This window comes from Coregonus clupeaformis, unplaced genomic scaffold (assembly GCF_020615455.1).
Source record: "Coregonus clupeaformis isolate EN_2021a unplaced genomic scaffold, ASM2061545v1 scaf0137, whole genome shotgun sequence".
NCBI classification, from domain to species: domain Eukaryota; kingdom Metazoa; phylum Chordata; class Actinopteri; order Salmoniformes; family Salmonidae; genus Coregonus; species Coregonus clupeaformis.
The window spans coordinates 470,168-494,254 of NW_025533592.1; the positions used below are offsets into that span (position 1 = coordinate 470,168).

Consider the following 24,087-nt stretch of genomic DNA (forward strand, 5'->3'; position numbering starts at 1 on the left):
GGAAAAGTTATCTGAGCGAGTGAGAATTATGATTTTGGATGTGGAAGAGACATCCCTGAACTGTTAACCCTTAAAGAGCCACAAGAGAACAGAATTTTGTTATATTTTCGTTAATTTCCCAAGACCTATAATAAAATCCTTGTTTTGTTTGAACCTTGTCTCCTTGCACTACTTGAGCAATCCCGCTAAAAGCTGTGTAGCCTCTCGTGACGTCACACTATGTTACTGCAGACACGGTCATCTGAGCCATCCAAACTGGCCAGCGGTAGGCCTATAGCACACTTGATTTGCTCTCTGGGCCCGCCGGGAAGGCAGAGTTTGTACCTTCAGACACATTAAATGGTTCAGTATGAAAATGTATGCACTCACTAACTGTAAATCGCTCTTGATTAGAGCGTCTGCTAAATGACTAAAATGTAAATGTAAAATGTTCAAATGGCAACAGTTTGCCTACCCAACGAGCAGGGCAGCTGAATCATGTGCACCTACGGCAAACAACCCGAGGCAAAAAAAATAATAAAAGGAACAAAAGGCTTTATCGTCGTCGACTAGGAATGCCTTGGAGATCGACCAGTCGATCGCGATTGACCGGTTGGTGACCACTGCTCTAGAAAGTTGAGTGAAGTTCAAATTCCTGCATCTCTCTGTGGGCTGATATTTCTGCGCTGCAGTCCCAGGAGAGCCGCGCAGCAGTCTCGGGCTACTGTGCGCAGCTTTGAGGGAACATTGCTCAGGAGTATAATTGATTGCCTGATCTCTTTTGATGACCTGGATGGAATGATGTGATCCTTCCTTAACCCACAGGAAGTCACTCCCTGTTGACTACTTAAAAATGGTGCAAGTCCTCAGTGGCGCTGCCCATGCTAAAACAGGCTATGGGCCCTAGAGCTGTCTCAGTCTATGGGTGTTACCTCCTTCTGCTCCACCTGTAGCGCTGACTTGAGGACGTCCCGTAGCTGAGTGAGCTGCTTCCTCTCCTCGTCCTGGGCCTGCTTTATCTGGAGAGGTCACAGAAAGGTCATACATAGGTCATACAAAGGTCACATGGGTCATACAAAGATTACAGAGTCACACAGAATACTTTTGTTGAATTCAACAGGAAAGTCCTTACATACCCATAAAGATGTCAACAGTAGTCTTGAGGAACTCACCGTGTGTAAGTCTGTGGCTAGCTTCTCTATGGAGGGTTTGAGGTTGTCTACTGTCTTCAGCCCATCCTGAAAGAAACTGAAGAGAGAGAGACATCAGCCGTTTTCCCCACGAGGTGAACATTTGGTTAAATGCAAACTTTCACTGAGTTCAGGACTTACTTGCACTGTGCATGGAAATATTTGATGAGATTCTGGAGTAGGTCCACCCCTTTCTTGATCTTGATCTCATTCACTTTAAGAAGATACTGCGAGACAGAATTTCACAATGTCAGCAAACCCTCCACTACGTCTCTGTACTTGACCTTATCTGGCAACCCAGGCCTGAGCTCTACCAATCTGGCAACCCAGGCCTGAGCTGCACCACTTTCCTTACCCACCTCACACATCTGCAGCTGGAAGAACCTCCTCTCCTTCTCCATCTCCTCTGCTATCTCTGCCCCGCTGATCTCAGTGCGGATCATGCCATGCTGCCGCGCATGCTCCTTCTTCTCCTTCTCGATCTTAGTGCTAAGACAGGAAGTGACATCATTGGGGGTCAAAGTGTGCACCATGACGCCTTGTGGCATTCCCAACCACGGACACAAACATAAACGGACAGTACACCAAACAGGAAATATACAGAGGAGGGAAGGGTGAGGACCATTCCATGCAACAGGTAATTATTTTACATATGCTAACTAGCTTAGCATATTCCCCTACAAAAGGATGCAGCATTTGGCTCCTCCCATGAAGAAGCTTAGGGAGACTCAAGTGACGCCTGTTTTCATTCAGGTTTGAGAGCAGACGGCCTCTCACTCATGCGTTTGGTTATGGGTGTTAGGCCCTCATCACTGTGGTCCATCATTAAACCAACGTTAATGACTTGTCCGTTTTTGGCAACTCTGGATGCAGTCAGTCGACAGCTTGGGTCATTTGGAAGCATCAAGACACAGACGCAACAAGGCTATTCCAAACGAATCAGAACCAAGAAACATAACGACAAACAGATCATATCAAAACAGACAGACAGAGAGGGGAGGGGCATCAAGCTGATGGCAGAGTGGTGTGTGAATGCATGAGCCAGCGCTGCGCCCTGGTCTGCTCCTGTAAGGCTGCGTAACCACAATGTTATTAGGGCTGTGATGATACCAGCATCACAATATTTTTTCCTTGGCAAAAAATAATTATTAAGCAGACCTAACTCTTTTGTATTTAAAAAACTTGCTGTGTAAAAAAGGCTGGCCCTCTCAATCTGATTGGCCTTCAGGCCTGTCAATCACCCGCTGGTGCCAACCAATCAGGGTGCTTGGATGCACTCCAAGGGCCCCGCTTCCTACACATCAAGTAACTGTCATACGGAAACACTTCAAGATGCGACTTCTTTCATTAATAAAACCTCTGCAAAGCTAACACATTAATCCTCAGCCCAGAAGCATTAGGGTAGAGAAAAAGCTAAAACCAGCCACATGTTGCGCAGTCGCCACAAGAGCCACAAAAGACCGTTGATACAGAGATAAGAGATAGTAGATCAACTGGAACTCAAACTGTAGGGACAACAGCAGGGTGTTCGCAAACCAGTTTAACCCTTTACACTCATACCCGTATACAGGTTGAAAATGGCAGATTTGGGCACTGATAAATGCCTAAATTGTAACGCAGTGGCTGTATAGTAACATGCTCTACATGATGTCAGAGCTCTGGCTCTGCGCTTCACAGCACTGTATGGGTTTTGACTGACAGACGTTCTGAACTTGAACACCGCACGCGGCAAGAAGTTACCCCCATCCCTCCCGCTAATTGGGCAACTTTTGCAAATGTTTTGTTGTCTGAGTGGAAATGCTATAAATTAAGAGGACATTATGTATTTTGAAAGATAAGATGTTGAGGATTATAATATATACAGCTTTGATGTCATACAAGCAAGCAAAACACCAGTGAGTTGTGAACTTCATATTTCCATATTATAAAACTCATGTCATATACAATGTCAACGTTTATGATCACTATGTTTGATGTACAGTGTCATGACTCTCCCTGGGTGAGGATCGAAGGCCTCACATCAGCTTGGCAAATGGCCGACAACAACCACACCATCTTACCCACAGGGGGGCAGTGCCGGTCTCGACACCTTAATACTGCCATAAACTAGAGATAGGAGAATCTATCTCTGGCATCCTAGTATGGTGAAAGGAATGCCTTTGTTTCAGATACTTTTTGCCGCCCAAAAACTTCAACATCCAACAATGAACATCGGGACAATATATTTAAACATCCAAACGTTGGGAATGATGGAATATGGAAAATTAATGTCTATTTTGTGATGTCATTAAATGGTATAAAGGCGTTATAAGGAAAACATTGTGACTTGAAGAGCTTTTACACTGTGGATATCAGGATTACATCCTGTACCTTGGGTAGAAAATATCAAGGAGGAAGACAATGTTTTCGTGAAGATAGGAATGTGATTTTAGCTTTCTAACAAAATCATAGTGATAATAATACTTTTGCCTCATAACTAGCCACGCCCGAGGGAGCTCAGAGAGCGTGTCAGTATGACGGAAACGCCCCTCTTTACCAGATTGAGAAGAATGATCAGATCAGACTTCTTGTGTTATCATTTTTAATTAGTTAGTAAATAAATAATTAAATACATTTGTGTGGTACGGAATGATCAGTAAGACCCGGGTTCGTGCAGACTTAAAGAGTCTACGACTTTCAGAATGAGACTGAGGTAAATGATAAATGATAAATGACTGTTAAATGATAAGAGATAGCTAGATATCTTTAGAGTTAATTCGGGAAACGGTAACTCGTTAAACAACTTTTCCCATGGTGCCCCAAATTCCTAATGAGTTAATTGTTACATGATTAATTTAATCTAGTAAAAATTAAACATAGTAGGTAATTATTTGATAAATAATAGTCATCACAATAATGAAAGTCACGTCACAACAACAGTTACAAGATGACATGGCGTCATAACCTTGGTTGTTCTGAACAGAATGAGCCTAAGTTTGTCTATTGTGAAGAAAATTCGCTGCGGCACACGCACCTGAACGCACTCATGACTCCTTTCTATGTGCACTAAAATTATTATCTGTTTCCCTGAATTGCCTTGTGAAAGCCTAACACTAATATCGTATTTCATAACTTAGCTAGTCATGTTGGCAATAGAACAGGCTTTCAAATGATGCACACCTGACCCAGATTGCGATTTATAATGAACCGTTTTTGGATTGCGTAAACAAAAACAGTAATTGTGTGATGGCGGGGTGCAGGGTTGTGTTCCAAATAAAACAACTACAAGTGTACTTTCTCTAGTTCCTAAACGGCATAGCTAGGAGAGCTCAAAAAAGCACCTTATAGTTGAAGAATCTTCGTTGAGTGACTACGCACACTTTGGAGAGTTGTGTGGCCACTTAGAGACACCAGCTGGTCCTCTCACTCAAATGTTTTGTCTTATGTTGCACCTACCCCACATTTTCCAGGAATATTCTTATCATGTTACTGAATGTATCCAGAGTATTTTCTGATTTTGTTATCAACAATGTAATTAACTGTTGTGTCCTCACCTTTGGTCTAATAGTTTTCCCATAATCTTGAAACTGTTCCCTTCAATTGCTACCATGGTTACGCATATGCTTTTTATTTGTCTTCCGTAAGAAACATTTCCATTTAGCCCATATAGGACAATTCTCATGGGTGTAAAGGGTTAATGTGGTCAGGGCCAGAGTGGAGTTTGAGGCAAAGAGTCTCATAGCTTTGTTTCTGTGAAATATGAAAGGCGTTATAATCGCAGACGAAGAGATTTGAGATATCAATGGAGGAATATAAAACGGGGTCAAAGACGTCATCATGGCATCCGGTTGAACTTTGAACTTACTACAAAGTCAGTACTATCTCGTCATCAGATTGGTGCCGGAGAAGAAAATGTATTACCCTTTCAGTATAGAATGTCCTTTGCAGCTTGGAAAATATATCAGAGTGCTATAAAATGTCATATACTGCTGGCATGCAAAATCACAATGACGTCAGTGTGGATAGAGGGGTGTAGGGATGATTTGTTATTGAGGGTTTGTTTGTTTGTTTAGTCATTTAGCAGACGCTCTTATCCAGAGCGACTTACAGGAGCAATTAGGGTTAAGTGCCTTGCTCAAGGGCACATCGACAGATTTTTCACCTAGTCGGCTCGGGGGTGTATTCATTAATTGATGACCACAAGGTGAGATTGGTTGGGAGATGGTGAATATTACAAGCACAGACAAGGGACAAGACAAATATCACATTGCATCTCATTCAACATATTGCCTATGCATTTGATGATCAAATGGGGCTACACTGATGACAATTACTGTATACGGTCAAATGCAAACTATTATCAAAATGCTTGAACAAACTGCTACGGTATGGCCATAGTATGGACCAAAAGACAATGGAATGACCATCTGATCGTCTTTGTAGTCTACGCTAATACTGTGAATGGGCCAGAACCTATTTTCATATTGCTGCTCGTAAAATATTAAAATCCTTACGCTTTTGTTTCGTAGTCTTTCCAGGCCTTATCAAAAGGTTTTTTCAGGTCCTGTGAAGAAAAAAGCAGAGAGAAAATAAAACAATAAACAGGTGTCAACATTGGAACTTCAAATTCAGAAACAGAATGTGGACTAATGATGAGTCGGATCTACATACCAGGATCTGTACACATAACTCCACCCACAAAAACAGAAAATTTTGGATTTATGTCAACTGTAACATTGAGTAAACATACAGTGCATTCGGAAAGTATTTAGACCCCTTGACTTTTTCCACATTTTGTTACGTTACAGCCTTATTCTAAAATGGATTAAATTGTTTTTTTCCCCTCAATCAATCTACACACAATACTCCATAATGACAAAGCAAAAACTGATTTTTAGAAATATATGCAAATATCTGAAATATCACATTTACATATGTATTCAGACCCTTTACTCAGTACTTTATCGAAGCACCTATGGCAGCGATTACAGCCGAGTCTTCTTGGGTATGACACTACAAGCTGGGCACACCTGTATTTGGGGAGTTTCTCCCATTCTTCTCAGCAGAGCCTCTCAAGCTCTGTCAGGTTGGTTGGGGAGCATCGCTGCACAGCTATTTTCAGGTCTCTGCAGAGATGTTTGATCGGGTTCAAGTTCGGGCTCTGGCTGGGCCACTCAAGGACATTCAGAGAGTTGTCCCGGAGCCACTCCTGCGTTGGCTTGGCTGTGTGCTTAGGGTCGTTGTCCTGTTGGAAGGTGAACCTTCACCCCAGTCTGAGGTCCTGAGCAGGTTTTCATCAAGGAACTTTGCGCCGTTCATCTTTCCCTCGAGCCTTACTAGTCTCCTAGTCCGTGCCGCTGATAAACATCCTCACAACCTGATGCAGCCCACCACCATGCTTCACCGTAGGGATGGTGCCAGGCTTCCTACAGACGTGACACCTGGCATTCAGGCCAAAGATTTAAATGTTGGTTTCATCAGACCAGAGAATCTTGTTTCTCATGGTCTTAAAGTCCTTTAGGTCCCTTTTGGCAAACTCCAAGCGGGCTTTCATGTGCCTTTTACTGAAGAGTGGCCTGACTGGTGAAGTGCTGCAGAGATGGTTGTCCTTTTGGAAGGTTCTCCCATCTCCACAGAGGAACTCTGGAGCTCTGTCAGAGTGACCATCGAGTTCTTGGTCACCTCCCTGACCAAGGCCCTTCTCCCCCGACTGCTCAGTTTGGCCAGGCGGACAGCTCTAGGAAGAGTCTTGGTGGTTCCAAACTTCTTCCATTCAATGCTGCAGAAATGTTTTGGTACCCTTCCCCAGATCTGTGCCTTGACACAATCATGTCTTGGAGCTCTACAGACAATTCTTTCAACCTCATGGCTTGGTTTTTGCTCTGACATGCACTGTCAACTGTGGGACCTTGTATAGACAGGTGTGTGCCTTTCCAAATCATGTCCAATCAATTTAATTTAACACAGGTGGACGCCAATCAAGTTGTAGAAACATCCCAAGGATGATCAATGAAAAAAGATGTGCCTTTGAATGGGGTATGGTAGTAGGTGCCAAGCGCACCAGTTTGAGTGGGTCACGAACTGCAACGATGCTGGGTTTTTCACACTCAACAGTTTTCCATGTGTATCAAGAATGGTCTACCACCCAAAGGACATCCAGCCAACTTGACATACAGTGGGGAGAACAAGTATTTGATACACTTCCGATTTTGCAGGTTTTCCTACTTACAAAGCATGTAGAGGTCTGCAATTTTTATCATAGGTACACTTCAACTGTGAGACAAAAATCCAGAAAATCACATTGTATGATTTTTAAGTAATTAATTTGCATTTCATTGCATGACATAAGTATTTGATACATCAGAAAAGCAGAACTTAATATTTGGTACAGAAACCTTTGTTTGCAATTAGAGACCACGTTTGCACACACTGCAGCAGGGATTTTATTTTACTTCTGCTCTTTTTTTCTCAACACTTTTTTTGTTGTTGTTTTATTTTTACTTTTTTTGTTAAAAATAAATGCACTGTTGGTTAAGGGCTGTAAGTAAGCATTTCACTGTAATGTCTGCACCTGTTGTATTCGGCGCATGTGACCAATACAATTTTATTTTATTTTATTTTATTTTGGCCCACACCGCCATACAGACCTTCTCCAGATCCTTCAGGTTTCGGGGCTGTCGCTGGGCAATACGGACTTTCAGCTCCCTCCAAAGATTTTCTATTGGGTTCAGGTCTGGAGACTGGCTAGGCCACTCCAGGACCTTGAGATGCTTCTTACGGAGCCACTCCTTAGTTGCCCTTACTGTGTGTTTCGGGTCGTTGTCATGCTGGAAGACCCAGCCACGACCCATCTTCAATGCTCTTACTGAGGGAAGGAGGTTGTTGGCCAAGATCTCGTGATACATGGCCCCATCCATCCTCCCCTCAATACGGTGCAGTCGTCCTGTCCCCTTTGCAGAAAAGCATCCCCAAAGAATGATGTTTCCACCTCCATGCTTCACGGTTGGGATGGTGTTCTTGGGGTTGTACTCATCCTTCTTCTTCCTCCAAACACGGCGAGTGGAGTTTAGACCAAAAAGCTATATTTTTGTCTCATCAGACCACATGACCTTCTCCCATTCCTCCTCTGGATCATCTAGATGGTCATTGGCAAACTTCAGACGGGTCTGGACATGCGCTGGCTTGATCAGGGGGACCTTGCGTACGCTGCAGGATTTTAATCCATGACGGTGTAGTGTGTTACTAATGGTTTTCTTTGAGACTGTGGTCCCAGCTCTCTTCAGGTCATTGAACAGGTCCTGCCGTGTAGTTCTGGGCTGATCCCTCACCTTCCTCATGATCATTGATGCCCCACGAGGTGAGATCTTGCATGGAGCCCCAGACCGAGGGTGATTGACCGTCATCTTGAACTTCTTCCATTTTCTAATAATTGCGCCAACAGTTGTTGCCTTCTCACCAAGCTGCTTGCCTATTGTCCTGTAGCCCATCCCAGCCTTGTGCAGGTCTACAATTTTATCCCTGATGTACTTACACAACTCTCTGGTCTTGGCCATTATGGAGAGGTTGGAGTCTGTTTGATTGAGTGTGTGGACAGGTGTCTTTTATACAGGTAACGAGTTCAAACATGTGCAGTTAATACAGGTAATGAGTGGAGAACATGAGGGCTTCTTAAAGAAAAACTAACAGGTCTGTGAGAGCCAGAACTCTTACTGGTTGGTAGGTGATCAAATACTTATGTCATGCAATAAAATGCAAATGAATAACTTAAAAATCATACAATGTGATTTTCTGGATTTTTTTTTAGATTCCGTCTCTCACAGTTGAAGTGTACCTATGATAAAAATTACAGACCTCTACATGCTTTGTAAGTAGGAAAACCTACAAAATCGGCAGTGTATCAAATACTTGTTCTCCCCACTGTATCTGTGGGAAGCATTGGAGTCAACTTTGGCCAGCATCCCTGTTGAACGCTTTCGACACCTTGTAGTCCATATCGCAACTAATTGAGGCTGTTCTGAGGGAAAAAGGGGGTGCAACTCATTATTAAGACCTAATGTTTTGTACACTCAGTGTATGTACAGTTGAAGTCGGAAGTTTACATACACTTAGGTTGGAGTCATTAAAACTTGTTTTTCAACCACTACACAAATTTCTTGTTAACAAACTATAGTTCCTCACCGTTCTCATGATCATTGCAACTCCACGAGGTGAGATCTTGCATGGAGCCCCAGGCCGAGGGAGATTGACAGTTCTTTTGTGTTTCTTCCATTTGCGAATAATCGCACCAACTGTTGTCACCTTCTCACCAAGCTGCTTGGCGATGGTCTTGTAGCCCATTCCAGCCTTGTGTAGGTCTACAATCTTGTCCCTGACATCCTTGGAGAGCTCTTTGGTCTTGGCCATGGTGGAGAGTTTGGAATCTGATTGATTGATTGCTTCTGTGGACAGGTGTCTTTTATACAGGTAACAAGCTGAGATTAGGAGCACTCCCTATTAGAGTGTGCTCCTAATCTCAGCTCGTTACCTGTATAAAAGACACCTGGGAGCCAGAAATCTTTCTGATTGAGAAGGGGTCAAATACTTATTTCCCTCATTCAAATGCAAATCAATTTATAACATTATTGACATGCGTTTTTCTGGATTTTGTTGTTGTTGTTATTCTGTCTCTCACTGTTCAAATAAACCTACCATTACAATTATAGACTGATCATGTCTTTGTCAGTGGGCAAACGTACAAAATCAGCAGGGGATCAAATACTTTTTTCCCTCACTGTATATCGACATAACCTGAAAGGCCGCTCAGCAAAGCTCAGAAGCTACTGCTCCAAAACTGCCATAAAAAAGCCAGACTACGGTTTGCAACTGCACATGGGGACAAAGATCGTACTTTTTGGAGAAATGTCCTCTGGTCTGATGAAACAAAAATAAAACTGTTTGGTCATAACCACCATCGTTATGTTTGGAGGAAAAAGGGGGTCGCTTGCAAGCCGAAGAACTCCATCCCAACCATGAAGCACGGGGGTGGCAGCATCATGCTGTGGGGGTGCTTTGCTGCAGGAGGGACTGGTGCACTTCACAAAATAGATGGCATCATGAGGAAGGAAAATTATGTGGATATATTGAAGCAACATCTCAAGACATCAGTCAGGAAGTTAAAGCTTGGTCGCAAATGGGTCTTCCAAATGGACAATGACCCCAAGCATACTTCCAAAGTTGTGGCAAAATGGCTTAAGGACAACAAAGTCAAGGTATTGGAGTGGCCATCACAAAGCCCTGACCTCAATCCTATAGAAAATGTGGGGGCAGAACTGAAAAGGTGTGTGCGAGCAAGGAGGCCTACAAACCTGACTCAGTTACACCAGCTCTGTCAGGAGGAATGGGACAAAATTCACCCAACTTATTGTGAGAAGCTTGTGGAAGGCTACCCGAAACGTTTGACCCAAGTTTAACAATTTAAAGGCAATGCTACCAAATACTAATTGAGTGTATGTATACTTCTGACCCACTGGGAATGTGATGAAATAAATGAAAGCTGAAATAAATCATTCTCTCTACTATTATTCTGACATTTCACATTCTTAAAATAAAGTGGTGATCCTAACTGACCTAAGACAGGGAATTTGTACAAGGATTAAATGTCAGGAATTGTGAAAAACTGAGTTTAAATGTATTTGGCTACGTCTCCCGAGTGGCGCAGTGGTCTAAGGCACTGCATCGCAGTGCTAGCTGTGCCACTAGAGATCCTGGATTGTAGCCGGCCGCGACCAGGAGACCCATGGGGCGGCGCACAATTGGCCCAGCGTCGTCCAGGGTAGGGGAGGGAATGGCCGGCAGGGATGTAGCTCAGTTGGTAGAGCATGGCGTTTGCAACGCCAGGGTTGTGGGTTCGATTCCCACGGGGGGCCAGTATGAAAAAAAAATATATACAATACAATACTAACTGTAAGTCGCTCTGGACTAAAATGACTAAAATGTAAATGTAAAATGTGCAAGTAAACTTCCGACTTCAACTGTATATAGTGTATTCTAGTGATGGCTCATCCTATACAGTATAACTACCTTTTCTATTCATATACTGTCCATACACACCATTCACAAACATATATACACTTCATGGCTACAAAAGTATGTGGACACCCCTTCAAATTAGTGGATTCGGATATTTCAGCCACACACGTTGCTGACAGGTGTATAAAATCGAGCACACAGCCATGCAATCTCCATAAACAAACATTTGCAGTAGAATGGCCCGTACTCAAGACTTCAGTGACTTTCGACGTGGCACCGTCATAGGATGCCACCTTTCCAACAAGTCAATTCGTAGGCTCACAGAACGGGATCGCCAAGTTCTGAAGCGCAAAAAAAATTGTCTGTCCTCGGTTGCAACACTCACTACAGAGTTCCAAACTGCCTTTGGAAGCAACGCCAGCACAAGAACTGTTCGCCGGGAGCTTCATGAAATGGGTTTCCATGGCCGAGTAGCCGCACACAAGCCTAAGATCACGATGCGCAATGCCAAGCGTCGGCTGGAGTGGTGTAAAGCTCGCCGCCATTGGACTCCGGAGCAGTGGAAATGCGTTCTCTGGAGTGATGAATCACGCTTCACTATCTGGCAGTCCGATGGACGAATATGGGTTTGGCAGATGCCAGGAGAACGCTACCTGCCCCAATGCATAGTGCCAACTACAAAGTTTGATGGAGGGGCTGTTTTTCGTGGTTCGGGCTAGGCCCCTTAGTTCCAGTGAAGGGAAATCTTAACGCTACAGCATACAATTACATTATAGATGATTCTGTGCTTCCAACTTTGTGGCAACAGTTTGGGGAAGGCCCTTTCCTCTTTCAGCATGACAATGCCCCAATACACAAAGCGAGGTCCATACAGAAATGGTTTGTCGAGATCGGTGTGGAAGAACTTGGCTGGCCTGCACAGAGCCCTGACCTCAACCCCATCGAACACTGCAAGCCAGGCCTAATCGCTCAACATCAGTGCTCGACCTCACTAACGCTCTTGTGGCTGAATGGAAGCAAGTCCCCACAGCAATGTTCCAACATCTAGTGGAAAGCCCTTCCCAGAAGAGTAGAGGTTGTTATAGCAGCAAAGTGGGGACCAACTCCATATTAATGCCCATGATTTTGGAATGAGATGTTCGACGAGCAGGTGTCCACATACATTTGGCCAAGTAATGTATATATACACTGAACAAAAATATAAACGCAACATGCAAGAATTTCAACTATTTTACTGAGTTATAGTTCATATAAGAAAATGAAATTGAAATAAATTCATTAGGCCCTAATCTATGGATTTCACATGACTGGGCATGGGCACAGCCATGGGTGGGCCTGGGAAGGCATAGGCCCACCCACTGGGGAGCCAGGCCCAGCCAAACATAATTAGTTTTTCCCCACAAAAGGGCTTTATTACAGACAAGTACTCCTCAGTTTCATCAGCTGTCCGGGTGGCTGGTCTCAGACGATCCCGCAGGTGATTTTATTTTATTTTATTAGGATCTCTTTTAGTCCTCATTTGGACTAATCTTCCAAGAGTCTTTAAACATAAAAATACAATGTATTATACGATCACATTTTCACATATAACACACTGTTACAAATAAATACTCGAACAGTCCTTTATCTACCATAGTCCTGCACAACCTTCCAATGTATTATATTTAAATGGTTCTAAAGTATTGTTTGAATGTATATATTGAAAGGTTTCTGGTTTGCTCAGATAAATTATTCCATTTCTTTATTGCTCTGAATCAAAATGTTATTTTGCCTATTTCTCTTTTCTGTCAGGATAACACATAGATGGTGGACAATCTATTCCTAGTATTGACTGAATGTCTGTCTCTTACCAACTGAATACTGCTGTGAATGGAGTTTGGCTGTTTTAAATGGTGTACATTGTGAAATAAAATAAGCATGTTTTTTTTCAATTATCTAGTTGATTGATGACCAACCAAGAGCATTGTGCATGACTACAACAGAAGAACCATATCTCCACCTTAAAACATTCCTTGCTGCTTTGTTCTGTGCAATCTGCAGCCTCCTAATTTCACTTGCTGATGCATTTCCCCAGACCACAGAACAGTAGTTCACCTGACTCTCAATTAATGCTTGGGTTATTTGCTTAAGAACCTTTCCCGGTAAATATTTAGCTATCCTGATCATGCAAGCTTTTTTTTTTTTAACATAGAAGAGTTATTTGAGACGACCATGATAAGCAGTTATCTAGCTGCACCCCTAGTAGTTTGGTTTCTGCCACATCCTCAATTTGTATTCCCCCCATACTTAATTGTATCCCATGCTGTGTTGGCCTTTTCCTGGTGGAACAGACCAACATAACCTTGGCTTTCTTGGTGTTCAAAACAAGTTTGTTCCGGCAAACCCATTCCCTGATATTTCCCAGATCTACTTGTAGAGCTTGCTGTACCTGTTGAACCAATTGTCTTGCTGTATACATTGTAGTATCATCTGCAAATATCGTAGCTTGAGTTTCAGATAAGGCATAAGGAAGGTCGTTGGTACAGTGCGGAAAAAAAGTATTTAGTCAGCCACCAATTGTGCAAGTTCTCCCACTTAAAAAGATGAGAGAGGCCTGTAATTTTCATCATAGGTACACGTCAACTATGACAGACAAATTGAGAATTTTTTTCTCCAGAAAATCACATTGTAGGATTTTTAATGAATTTATTTGCAAATTATGGTGGAAAATAAGTATTTGGTCACCTACAAACAAGCAAGATTTCTGGCTCTCACAGACCTGTAACTTCTTCTTTAAGAAGCTCCTCTGTCCTCCACTCGTTACCTGTATTAATGGCACCTGTTTGAACTTGTTATCAGTATAAAAGACACCTGTCCACAACCTCAAACAGTCACACTCCAAGCTCCACTATGGCCAAGACCAAAGAGCTGTCAAAGGACACCAGAAACAAAATTGTAGACCTGCACCAGGCTGGGAAGACTGAATCTGCAATAGGTAAGCAGCTTGGTTTGAAGAAATCAACTGTGGGAGCAATTATTAGGAAATGGAAGACATACAAGACCACTGATAATCTCCCCTCGATCTGGGGCTCCACGCAAGATCTCACCCCGTGGGGTCAAAATGATCACAAGAACGGTGAGCAAAAATCCAAGAACCACACGGGGGGACCTAGTGAATGACCTGCAGAGAGCTGGGACCAAAGTAACAAAGCCTACCATCAGTAACACACTATGCCGCCAGGGACTCAAATCCTGCAGTGCCAGACGTGTCCCCCTGCTTAAGCCAGTACATGTCCAGGCCCGTCTGAAGTTTGCTAGAGTGCATTTGGATGATCCAGAAGAGGATTGGGAGAATGTCATATGGTCAGATGAAACCAAAATAGAAGTTTTTGGTAAAAACTCAACTCGTCGTGTTTGGAGGACAAAGAATGCTGAGTTGCATCCAAAGAACACCATACCTACTGTGAAGCATGGGGGTGGAAACATCATGCTTTGGGGCTGTTTTTCTGCAAAGGGACCAGGACGACTGATCCGTGTAAAGGGAAGAATTAATGGGGCCATGTATCGTGAGATTTTTAGTGAAAACCTACTTCCATCAGCAAGGGCATTGAAGATGAAACGTGGCTGGGTCTTTCAGCATGACAATGATCCCAAACACACCGCCCGGGCAACGAAGGAGTGGCTTCGTAAAGAAGCATTTCAAGGTCCTGGAGTGGCCTAGCCAGTCTCCAGATCTCAACCCCATAGAAAATCTTTGGAGGGAGTTGAAAGTCCGTGTTGCCCAGCGACAGCCCCAAAACATCACTGCTCTAGAGGAGATCTGCATGGAGGAATGGGCCAAAATACCAGCAACAGTGTGTGAAAAACTTGTGAAGACTTACAGAAAACGTTTGACCTGTGTCATTGCCAACAAAGGGTATATAACAAAGTATTGAGAAACTTTTGTTATTGACCAAATACTTATTTTCCACCATAATTTGCAAATAAATTCATTAAAAATCCTACAATGTGATTTTCTGGATATTTTTTTCTCATTTTGTCTGTCATAGTTGACGTGTACCTATGATGAAAATTACAGGCCTCTCTCATCTTTTTAAGTGGGAGAACTTGCACAATTGGTGGCTGACTAAATCCTTTTTTCCCCACTGTATATATTAAGTAAAGAAGTGGCCCAAGGCAGCTGCCCTGCGGTATTCCACAGTTTAAAGCATGAGGGGAAGAAAACGACCCATTGATATAGGTGGACTGTTTCCTGTCAGTTAGATATGTCTGTTCCCAATTCAATGCTGCCTCCTTAAACCCATAATGCAATACCATTGTCAAAATTATTAATGTTATGTTCCACTAAATCAAATGCTGCACTAAAATCTAAAAATAGTACACCCACAAACCTGCCATTATCCATAGCATTGAGCCACTGGTCAGTCATGTCAACCAATGCAGTGGTAGTGGAATGTTTTTTGCGATAAGCATGCTGATTGGCTGTGATCAGACCATTCTTTTCCATATACTCCCATATTTGTCTACTTACAATACCCTCCAATATCTTACTGAGTGAAGGAAGTAGACTGATTGGTCGACTATTGGCAGGAGTAATGGGTCCTTTGCTGTCTTTCGGGATTGGCCACAGTTTAGCATGCTTCCATACATTTGGAAATGTCCCCTTTTCCAGTGACCAATTAAATATGTATTTCAGTGGAGCTGCAATCTGGGGAGCAGAATAGCGAAATATAAAATGTTCCATAAGATCATAACCTGTAGATTTACCATTGGATAATGACAACATTTGTAGACTAAAAGAGCAGTTTATTTTGATCATAATATGATCATCAATCCATTGGACAATAACTTGTTTGGAAGAATGGGTGTTTACATTATCGCTCAGTAAATGATTTTATTTTCTTTGTAAAAACAAACAGCAAAATGATTGGCAATATCAGCTGGTCTTGTTATTGTTCTGCCGTCAACCTCCACACTAGACGGGCATGATGAAATAGATGTACCAAGTAAGCCCTTAACTGTATTCCGTATATTTTTTAAATCATTTTACAATCAATAAAAGCATTTTTGTAAAATAAAGTTTTTTTCTTACGATTTAATTTAACTGCATAATTAAGTAGTGTTCTATAATTCTGTTCATCAGATTTCTAGTTTAGATTTGGCTGCTAAGACTTTTGCCATATTTCTTTGAGAAAATACCTCACCCAGTTCATCATCAATCCATGGAGATGGACGAGCCCCAACTGTACTCTTTCTTACTGGGGCATGATAGTCCATTACCCCAGTGAGCAAATCAATAAAACATTCTGTAGCGTGATTTAAATCATCCTCTAGATAAATCAGCTCCCAGGGTACAGCAGCCAAATCATTTTGAAATTGCTCATGATTAAATGTTTTTAAATGTCTCTTGACCACAATCCTTGGGGATTTCTTTGGAACCTTGGTGTTCATGGTTATGGTCACAATATTATGGTCTGTCCAGCCCACTGGCATTGATCTGGCTTTTAAGCATTGCAATGGTATAATACAGAAGATCAGATCAACTTACGTGTCTGAACGGTGACCTAATGTAGTTGATGATCTAAACTCAGCAAAAAAAGAAACGTCCCTTTGTCAGGACCCTGTCTTTCAAAGATAAATTGTAAAAATCCAAATAACTTCACAGATCTTCATTGTAAAGGGTTTAAACACTGTTTCTCATGCTTGTTCAATGAACCATAAACAATTAATGAACATGCACCGGTGGAACGGTCGTTAAGACATTAACAGCTTACAGACGGTAGGCAATTAAGGTCACAGTTATGAACACTTTGGACACTTAAGAGGCCTTTCTACTGACTCTGAAAAACATGTGGTACCCTTCCTGCAGGCTCATCCTGACATGACCCTCCAGCATGACAATGCCACCAGCCATACTGCTCGTTCTGTGCGTGATTTCCTGCAAGACAGGAATGTCAGTGTTCTGCCATGGCCAGTGAAGAGCCCGGATCTCAATCCCATTGAGCACGTCTGGGACCTGTTGGATCGGAGGGTGAGGGCTAGGGCCATTCCCCCCAGAAATGTCTGGGAACTTGCAGGTGCCTTGGTGGAAGAGTGGGGTAACATCTCACAGCAAGAACTGGCAAATCTGGTGCAGTCCATGAGGAGGAGATGCACTGCAGTACTTAATGCAGCTGGTGGCCACACCATATACTGACTGTTACTTTTGACCCCCCCCCCCCTTTGTTCAGGTACACATTATTCCATTTCTGTTAGTCACATGTCTGTGGAACTTGTTCAGTTTATGTCTCAGTTGTTGAATCTTGTTATGTTCATACCAATATTTACACATGTTAAGTTTGCTGAAAATAAACGCAGTTGACAGTGAGAGGACGTTTCTTTTTTTGCTGAGTTTAGTAGTATCATTAACCATTTGTTTCAAACCACAGCTCTCGGCATATCTCATTAATTTCGTTATATTTGAATTATTATGATCCTTCCAATTTATATAAAAATCACCCAAGATAAATACATCTATGTTATTATCGGTGGCGTGGTCAAACCCAGTGCATAAGTCATCCAGATAGGACACCTTAGAGCTAGGAGGTCTATACACACATCCTACCAATATGGGTGCCTGGTGAGGCAGATGTTCTTGAGCCCATAGTGCCTCTGTTTGACATACATTAAGGTCATCCCTCCTCTTAAAATGTTTATGATTCTGAATGTACAGTGCTACACCCCCACCATTCCTATTCCTGTCCCTTCTAAGTAGACTATATCCATGAATGTTAATTTGCCAATCATTAACAGATGCATCCAAATGCGTTTCGGTCAAAGCTAAAATATGAATATTATTTATGTTGACCAAGTTAAAATCCTCATGTATTTTGTTAGGAAGGCTACATACATTAACCTGAGCTATACGCAGCCCTTTCCTTGTCAAGTGAAGATCAATAGAGCATGTATTTGTTATAGTTGAAGTTGTCATGATACACTACAACACACAAACTCAGATTTGAACATTGGATTCAAATAGCCAGGGAGTTACTCTAGAGTCCCGATACAGTTGCCCGTTGATGTAAAGTTTATCCATCACCAACGAGACTCGTTGGTTCAGGCAACGGTTTTCTTTCATGATGGGATACAATTTTTTTCTCCTTTCATTGATCTCCGTGGGGAAGTGATCATTCATTCCAAAATCTGTGTTTCTGAGTTCTCTACCCCTGCTCTTCGCCATTTCCGTTTGCTTAAAATGTTCAAAACATGCAATAATAGCCCGTGACCTATTCCCAGAGGCCGTACCAATTTTCTGGACTCTGGAGAAAGTGACATTACGCACGACATCTGTGGGCAGTTTCAGTTGAGTTGACATAAAGTCTCGGACAGTGTCCTCACAGCCTCTGCTGAAAGTCATTCTCTGGTGTCCCTGAAAATATGAGATTGTCCCTCATTGATCGACACTGTACATCAAGCAAGGTTTCTTTAAGTTGTTGGTTCTCCCTTTGCACCACCTCCACCTTCCGTGAATAGAGTCTACAGGACCTTTCAGCACCGTGTTCCCTTTCCTTAGATCATCAATCTGACATTGGCTGAATTCTAGACTGGCACATAATGCATTGATGTCCTCTCCTAGTATATCCAAGACATCAAGTTTGGCAAGCCTTTCATTGATGGATTTCAACAAGTCAACATCCATATCCATATCCGGTGAAGAAGCCGGATGTGGAGGTCCTGGGCTGGTGTGGTTACACGTGGTCTGCGCTTGTGAGGCCGGTTTGGACGTACTGCCACATTCTCTAAAACAACATTGGAGGCGGCTTATGGTAGAGGAATGAACATTCAATTATTTGGCAACAGCTCTGGTAGACATTCCTGCAGTCAGCATGCCAATTGCACGCTCCCTAAAAACTTGAGACATCTGTGGCATTGTGTTGTGTGACAAAACTGCACATTTTAGAGTGGCCTTTTATTGTCCCCAGCACAAGGAGCACCTGTGTAATCAGCTTCTTGATATGCCACACCTGTCAGGTGGATAGATTATCTTGGCAAAGGAGAAATGCTCACTAACAAGGAAAAACGAGGAAAAATAAGTGTGCATATGGAACATTTCTGTGTTCTTTTATTTCAGCTCATGAAACATGGGACCAACACTTTACATATTGCATTTATATTTATGTTCAGTATATTTCAGACTCTGTCTTAATTTCATGTTCTTTTTTACATTTTGGGATTATGTGTGTATTGTTATTGTATTGCTAGATATTGCTGCACTGTGGGAGCTAAAAACATAAGCATTTTGCTGCACCTGCGATAACACCTGCAAAACTGTGTACGCGACCAATAAACTTAACACTGTTTCAGTGGCTGCACCACTGAACAGCTAAACAGATTTCCCATCGTAATATGGTAGCGTTCAACAGCTGTTCGATCAAACGCTAGATTATGCAACACTTTTCCAGCCTGTGCCACTGAATAAACAGTGATTAGGGAGAAACAAAAACAGACATTAAACGGGTGAAATTGCCTGTGTAATTTTCTCTCCAAATTGCTGCTTCCGAGGCCGATGAAAATACTGTTAAACGTGAGGAGATGGATTAACTGATTGCACTGCTAATCTGTTTCTTTGTTGATTTATTGTGGATTTTCTGACTGCATCCTGATCACTAACGTCAGAGAGCACTGATTGCTACAGTATAATGGTTTTCTAAATTGCATTACTCCTTTCCGCTGAAAACTTGAAATGTAACAGTGTTTTTCAAATTAAATAATTATTTCAGTGGCATCCTCGAACAAAAGCTAATCTTTCTAAAGCTTTGTTACAATACATGTATTACTGCATTATTACAATCAATCTAGAGCTATTTTGCTGTCATATTAAAGATATTGCCTGAATTCCGATTTTCAGAGTTCTAGGTTGCATCCCAAATTACATTTACATTTTAGTCATTTAGCAGACGTCCATACAGGAATACACTACTATTGACCAGAGCCCTATGAGGCCTGGTCAGAAGTATTTTAAATTTTTAAATTTTAGTCAATAAGTAGACGCTCTTATCCAGTGCGACTTACAGGAGCAATTAGGGTTAAGTGCCTTGCTCAAGGGCACATCAACAGATTTCTCACCTAGTCAGCTCAGGGATTCAAACCTCTTAACCACTAGGCTACCTGCCGCTAGGCTACCTGCCGCTGAAGTAGTGCACTAAATAGGGAATAGGGTGCCATACGGGGACGGAGCCCTAGAGAAAGACACCCTTGGTTGACCGCTGAGCTTCTCTTCAAAAACAAGTGTGGTTGTTATGGATCCATGGTCATTGGATCATGGTCTGACTCAGTGGGCCAAGTGGAAGACCACCATGTGAGGACTGGACATCTGGCATTTCGGGCAAATGCCAGTTGGGATGGTAAATTTTTAGCCCAATTTTTTGCCTAGGAGAGGACATCAATGCATTATGTGCCAGTCTAACTAGGAGCACAGCCAAACAGGGTTCACCTCCCATCCACTAAAACAGAACATAGCACTCTGCTGTTGAGTTATTCTCCTGCAGCCTCTTTCTTGGTCGAGTGTTTAATTGCTTGGTTCAATTTATTCTAGACTCCTTCACTACTGTCCTTGTCTAAGTGAACATGGTCAATAGCCACAGTGGCCTTTAAGGCTTCAAATGTGAAGTGTACTTTCCAGTGCTCCAGAATGGAATGGCTTCACTGTTGAAGAGGTGCAGTAGTGGTAGGCCTACATGCCTGTCCAGTGAATTGGAATGTGACCTGTAAGGGCCTTTTCAAGACCTCAACCTAAACATAAAAAAGTACAGCTTTCAACCTCAACCTCCCGTGTCCTCAACCTGCTCTTGTTGGGGTCAAGAGCAGCTGTTAAAAACCCATGACTTATAATGCTACCTCTCCCTAATCTGTTCTTGGTGAGGAATAAAGGTGAGATCACTCCTTTGGCAGAGGTGCTAGGAGCTAAAAGGCTCAGTGGCATCATTCCGTGTGGGCGGGTGGGTTTCACGACTCACTGGCCCACTATGGGGGGATCATCTGGGCTCACGTCAGTCAGGACTCAGGATCTACCCACTGCCTGTGTGTGTGTGTGTACACGTAAGTGTGTGTGTGTTCATAGATACAAAGGATCAGAAGGTTTAGCATTGGAAGGGATGACGTCATCCCAGTGTCCAGTCCAGTCCGTAAATCCCCATGGCTCTGGTGTTTGGTGGTCTCAGCACTTTCCACCAGTCTGTTTATGTTCAGTGTTTGGAGTGGGAGGGTGGGTTAGGTGGACACTGGACAGAGCTGTGGGTCCCAGTCAGCAACAATAACCTATACACCAAGTAAGATGGCATTAGCCAGCACTTTGCCACAGACAAACAGGGAGTGTGATGCTGTGTCCTGGTTAGTTGTGTCCTATTCCAGTTTGGACTAAGGATACATACAGTGTATCCCGTTCCAACTGAAGTACCTAACCAATCTGAATCATGGCTTACTTTAAGCTTTCTAGGGCTGTCTTTGTGTCAGTAGAAGCAAGCTGGACCCAGGCTAGTGTAGCCAGATACACTATAACCTTCCTACCTGTACATCCTTTAGCAGACACCGTCCATATGGAAGTAACAACAAAAATGACGAAGTGAAAGGAAACCAAAAACGCAGGGGTCATAACCTCACAACCCCACAGAACAGCATGTGAAATCCTCAACATCCTTTCCCTGTTGAGGTGGGAACAGCAGGAAGAAGAGATGAGTGGAGCGTGAAATGGCCTCAAATACTTTAACTAAATGGTTATGGTGTGAAAGTCCTGTAATCTCAGCTCCATTACTGTCAGTCTCCCGTAGGAACGGCTAAGTACCTTCCCAGACTCAGAACGCATTCACTGAATATGAACGAGCCAATGTCAAGCTAACGTTGTCTACTCTACAAAGTGCTTTAACCGTCAACTCAACCCCCAGCCATACTTAGACAATGCATTTACTGAATAGTATTCATGCCTGTGACATACTCACACAAGACTATTTAATCTGACATGGTTTCCTCTTGATCATATCCAGGTGATTTGGGAAATATAGCAATACAATACTGTGAGGAGGAAGGATAGGAGAGTCTGTTTTATGTTTGAGTCAGACTAGATGAAAACCCAATTAGGCTAGAGCGGTGTGTCTGGGATGGAGGGTCTCTCTCTCGTTCTCTCTCCCCATCACTACTCAGGCTGGTCTAGACGCCTTCCTCCTGTTCTCCACAGGTACTTCCCCTGGGATAGGAGAGGAAGAATAATAATGGAGAAAGTGGCGGTGTAGTTGAGAGATGGGGAACGGTATGCATTGCAAGCTGGAGATGGAAAGTCTTTCATTGTCACTCTTTCTGTCTCTCTCACACACACACACACACACACTTTCTGTCTCCCCTCCCTCCCTTCCTTCCTCCCTCCCTCCGCCCCGCAGTGGTAATGGATAGACAGGATAAATGAGTCAGAGCACAAAGCACCATGACTAGCACCCCATTAGCCCCATGTCAGGAGTGTAATGAGAGTCACCAGTGGGGTAGTGAGCAGATCTGCACCATTGCTTCTCCCTCTCTGTCAGTGTTCACAGTTCAGAGGACTACCGCTTCCCTCTCCGTCAGTCGAGAGAGGCTCTGTACACAAGTCTGATGTAGCCTGTAGATGCCAAAGTTACAACGGAGAGAGAGAAAGACAGAGAGGGAGAGGGCAAGGGACAGAAACAAGAGTGTCCTCCAAGAAAGCAAAAGTCCTTGGAGAATGTAAGAGTAATGAGAAGCCATGGGGTAACTAGGGACTAGCTAGCGAGCTAGTCTCTCTAAGGAGAGAGAGAGAGAGAGAGAGAGAGAGAGAGAGAGAGAGAGAGAGAGAGAGAGAGAGAGAGAGAGAGAGAGAGAGAGAGAGAGAGAGAGAGAGAGAGAGAGAGAGAGAGAGAGAGAGAGAGAGAGAGAGAATGAAAGATAGAGACAGAGAGAATGAACGAGACAGAGAGAGAGAGAGAGAGAGAGAGAGATTGAAAGAGACAGAGAGAGAGACAGACAGCGAGAGAGAGAAATATAGAGAGAGGGAACAGCCTCATTAGTGCTAGCACACATCAGGCAGTGGCACTTATGACCCACGTGGTTGCAGTGCAGAGGTCAGAGGTCAGAGCAGACAGTAATGAGTGCTGATGGGATTAGAGACCTGGCAGACTGGAGGGGTGTCTGGGGCCGACCTCCCATTGATATAGACAGGATTCTGATTGCATTCCTGCAGTATGCGGTCTGCCCCATCACACACTGACTGGCTAACTGGTTTGTCCTGGAGCTAGTAGAATGAGTGTGCTGGTCCCAGACTTTACAGGAAAATTGCAATTGGCTCAAAACAGGGCAGCACGGCTGGCCCTTGGATGTACACAGAGAGCTAACATTAATAATATGCATGTCAATCTCTCCTGGCTCAAAGTGGAGGAGAGATTGACTTCATCACTACTTGCATTTGTGAGAGGTATTGACACCGAGCTGTCTGTTTGAACTACTGGCACACAGCTCGGACACCCATGCATACCCCACAAGACATGCCACCAGAGGTCTCTTCACAGTCCCTAAGTCCAGAACAGACTATGGGAGGCACACAGTCCTACATAGAGCCATGACTACATGGAACTCTATTCCACATCAAGTAATTCATGCAAGCAGTAAAATTTGATTTAAAAAACATAAAAATACACCTTATGGAACAGCGGGGACTGTGAAGCAACACAAACATACAGTGCATAAGGAAAGTATTCAGACCCCTTCACTTTTTCCACATTGTTACATTACAGCCTTATTCTAAAATTGATTAAATTGTTTTTTACCCCTCAATCTACATACAATACCTCATAATGACAAAGCAAAAGCAGGTTTTTAGACAAAACTGAAATATGACATTTACATAAGTATTCAGACCCTTTACTCAGTACTTTGTTGAAGCACATTTGGCAGCGATTACAGCCTCGAGTCTTCT

The 24,087-nt window shown here is 43.0% G+C and overlaps 1 protein-coding gene across 5 annotated transcripts in view; it reads right to left on the reverse strand.

The window, feature by feature from the left end:
- The window catches only part of LOC121539399 (arf-GAP with SH3 domain, ANK repeat and PH domain-containing protein 2-like), a 110,353-nt gene that overhangs the window by 36,720 nt on the left and 49,546 nt on the right, over positions 1-24,087 (reverse strand). For all 5 annotated transcript variants that reach the window (XM_041847879.2, XM_041847878.2, XM_041847877.2 and 2 more), the window contains exons 5-9: positions 5,663-5,712; positions 1,529-1,658; positions 1,311-1,396; positions 1,152-1,227; positions 912-998 (exon numbers count right to left, since the gene is read on the reverse strand). In XM_041847879.2, the coding sequence (XP_041703813.2) occupies positions 912-998; positions 1,152-1,227; positions 1,311-1,396; positions 1,529-1,658; positions 5,663-5,712 (429 nt within the window). The remainder of the gene's footprint in view (positions 1-911; positions 999-1,151; positions 1,228-1,310; positions 1,397-1,528; positions 1,659-5,662; positions 5,713-24,087) is intronic.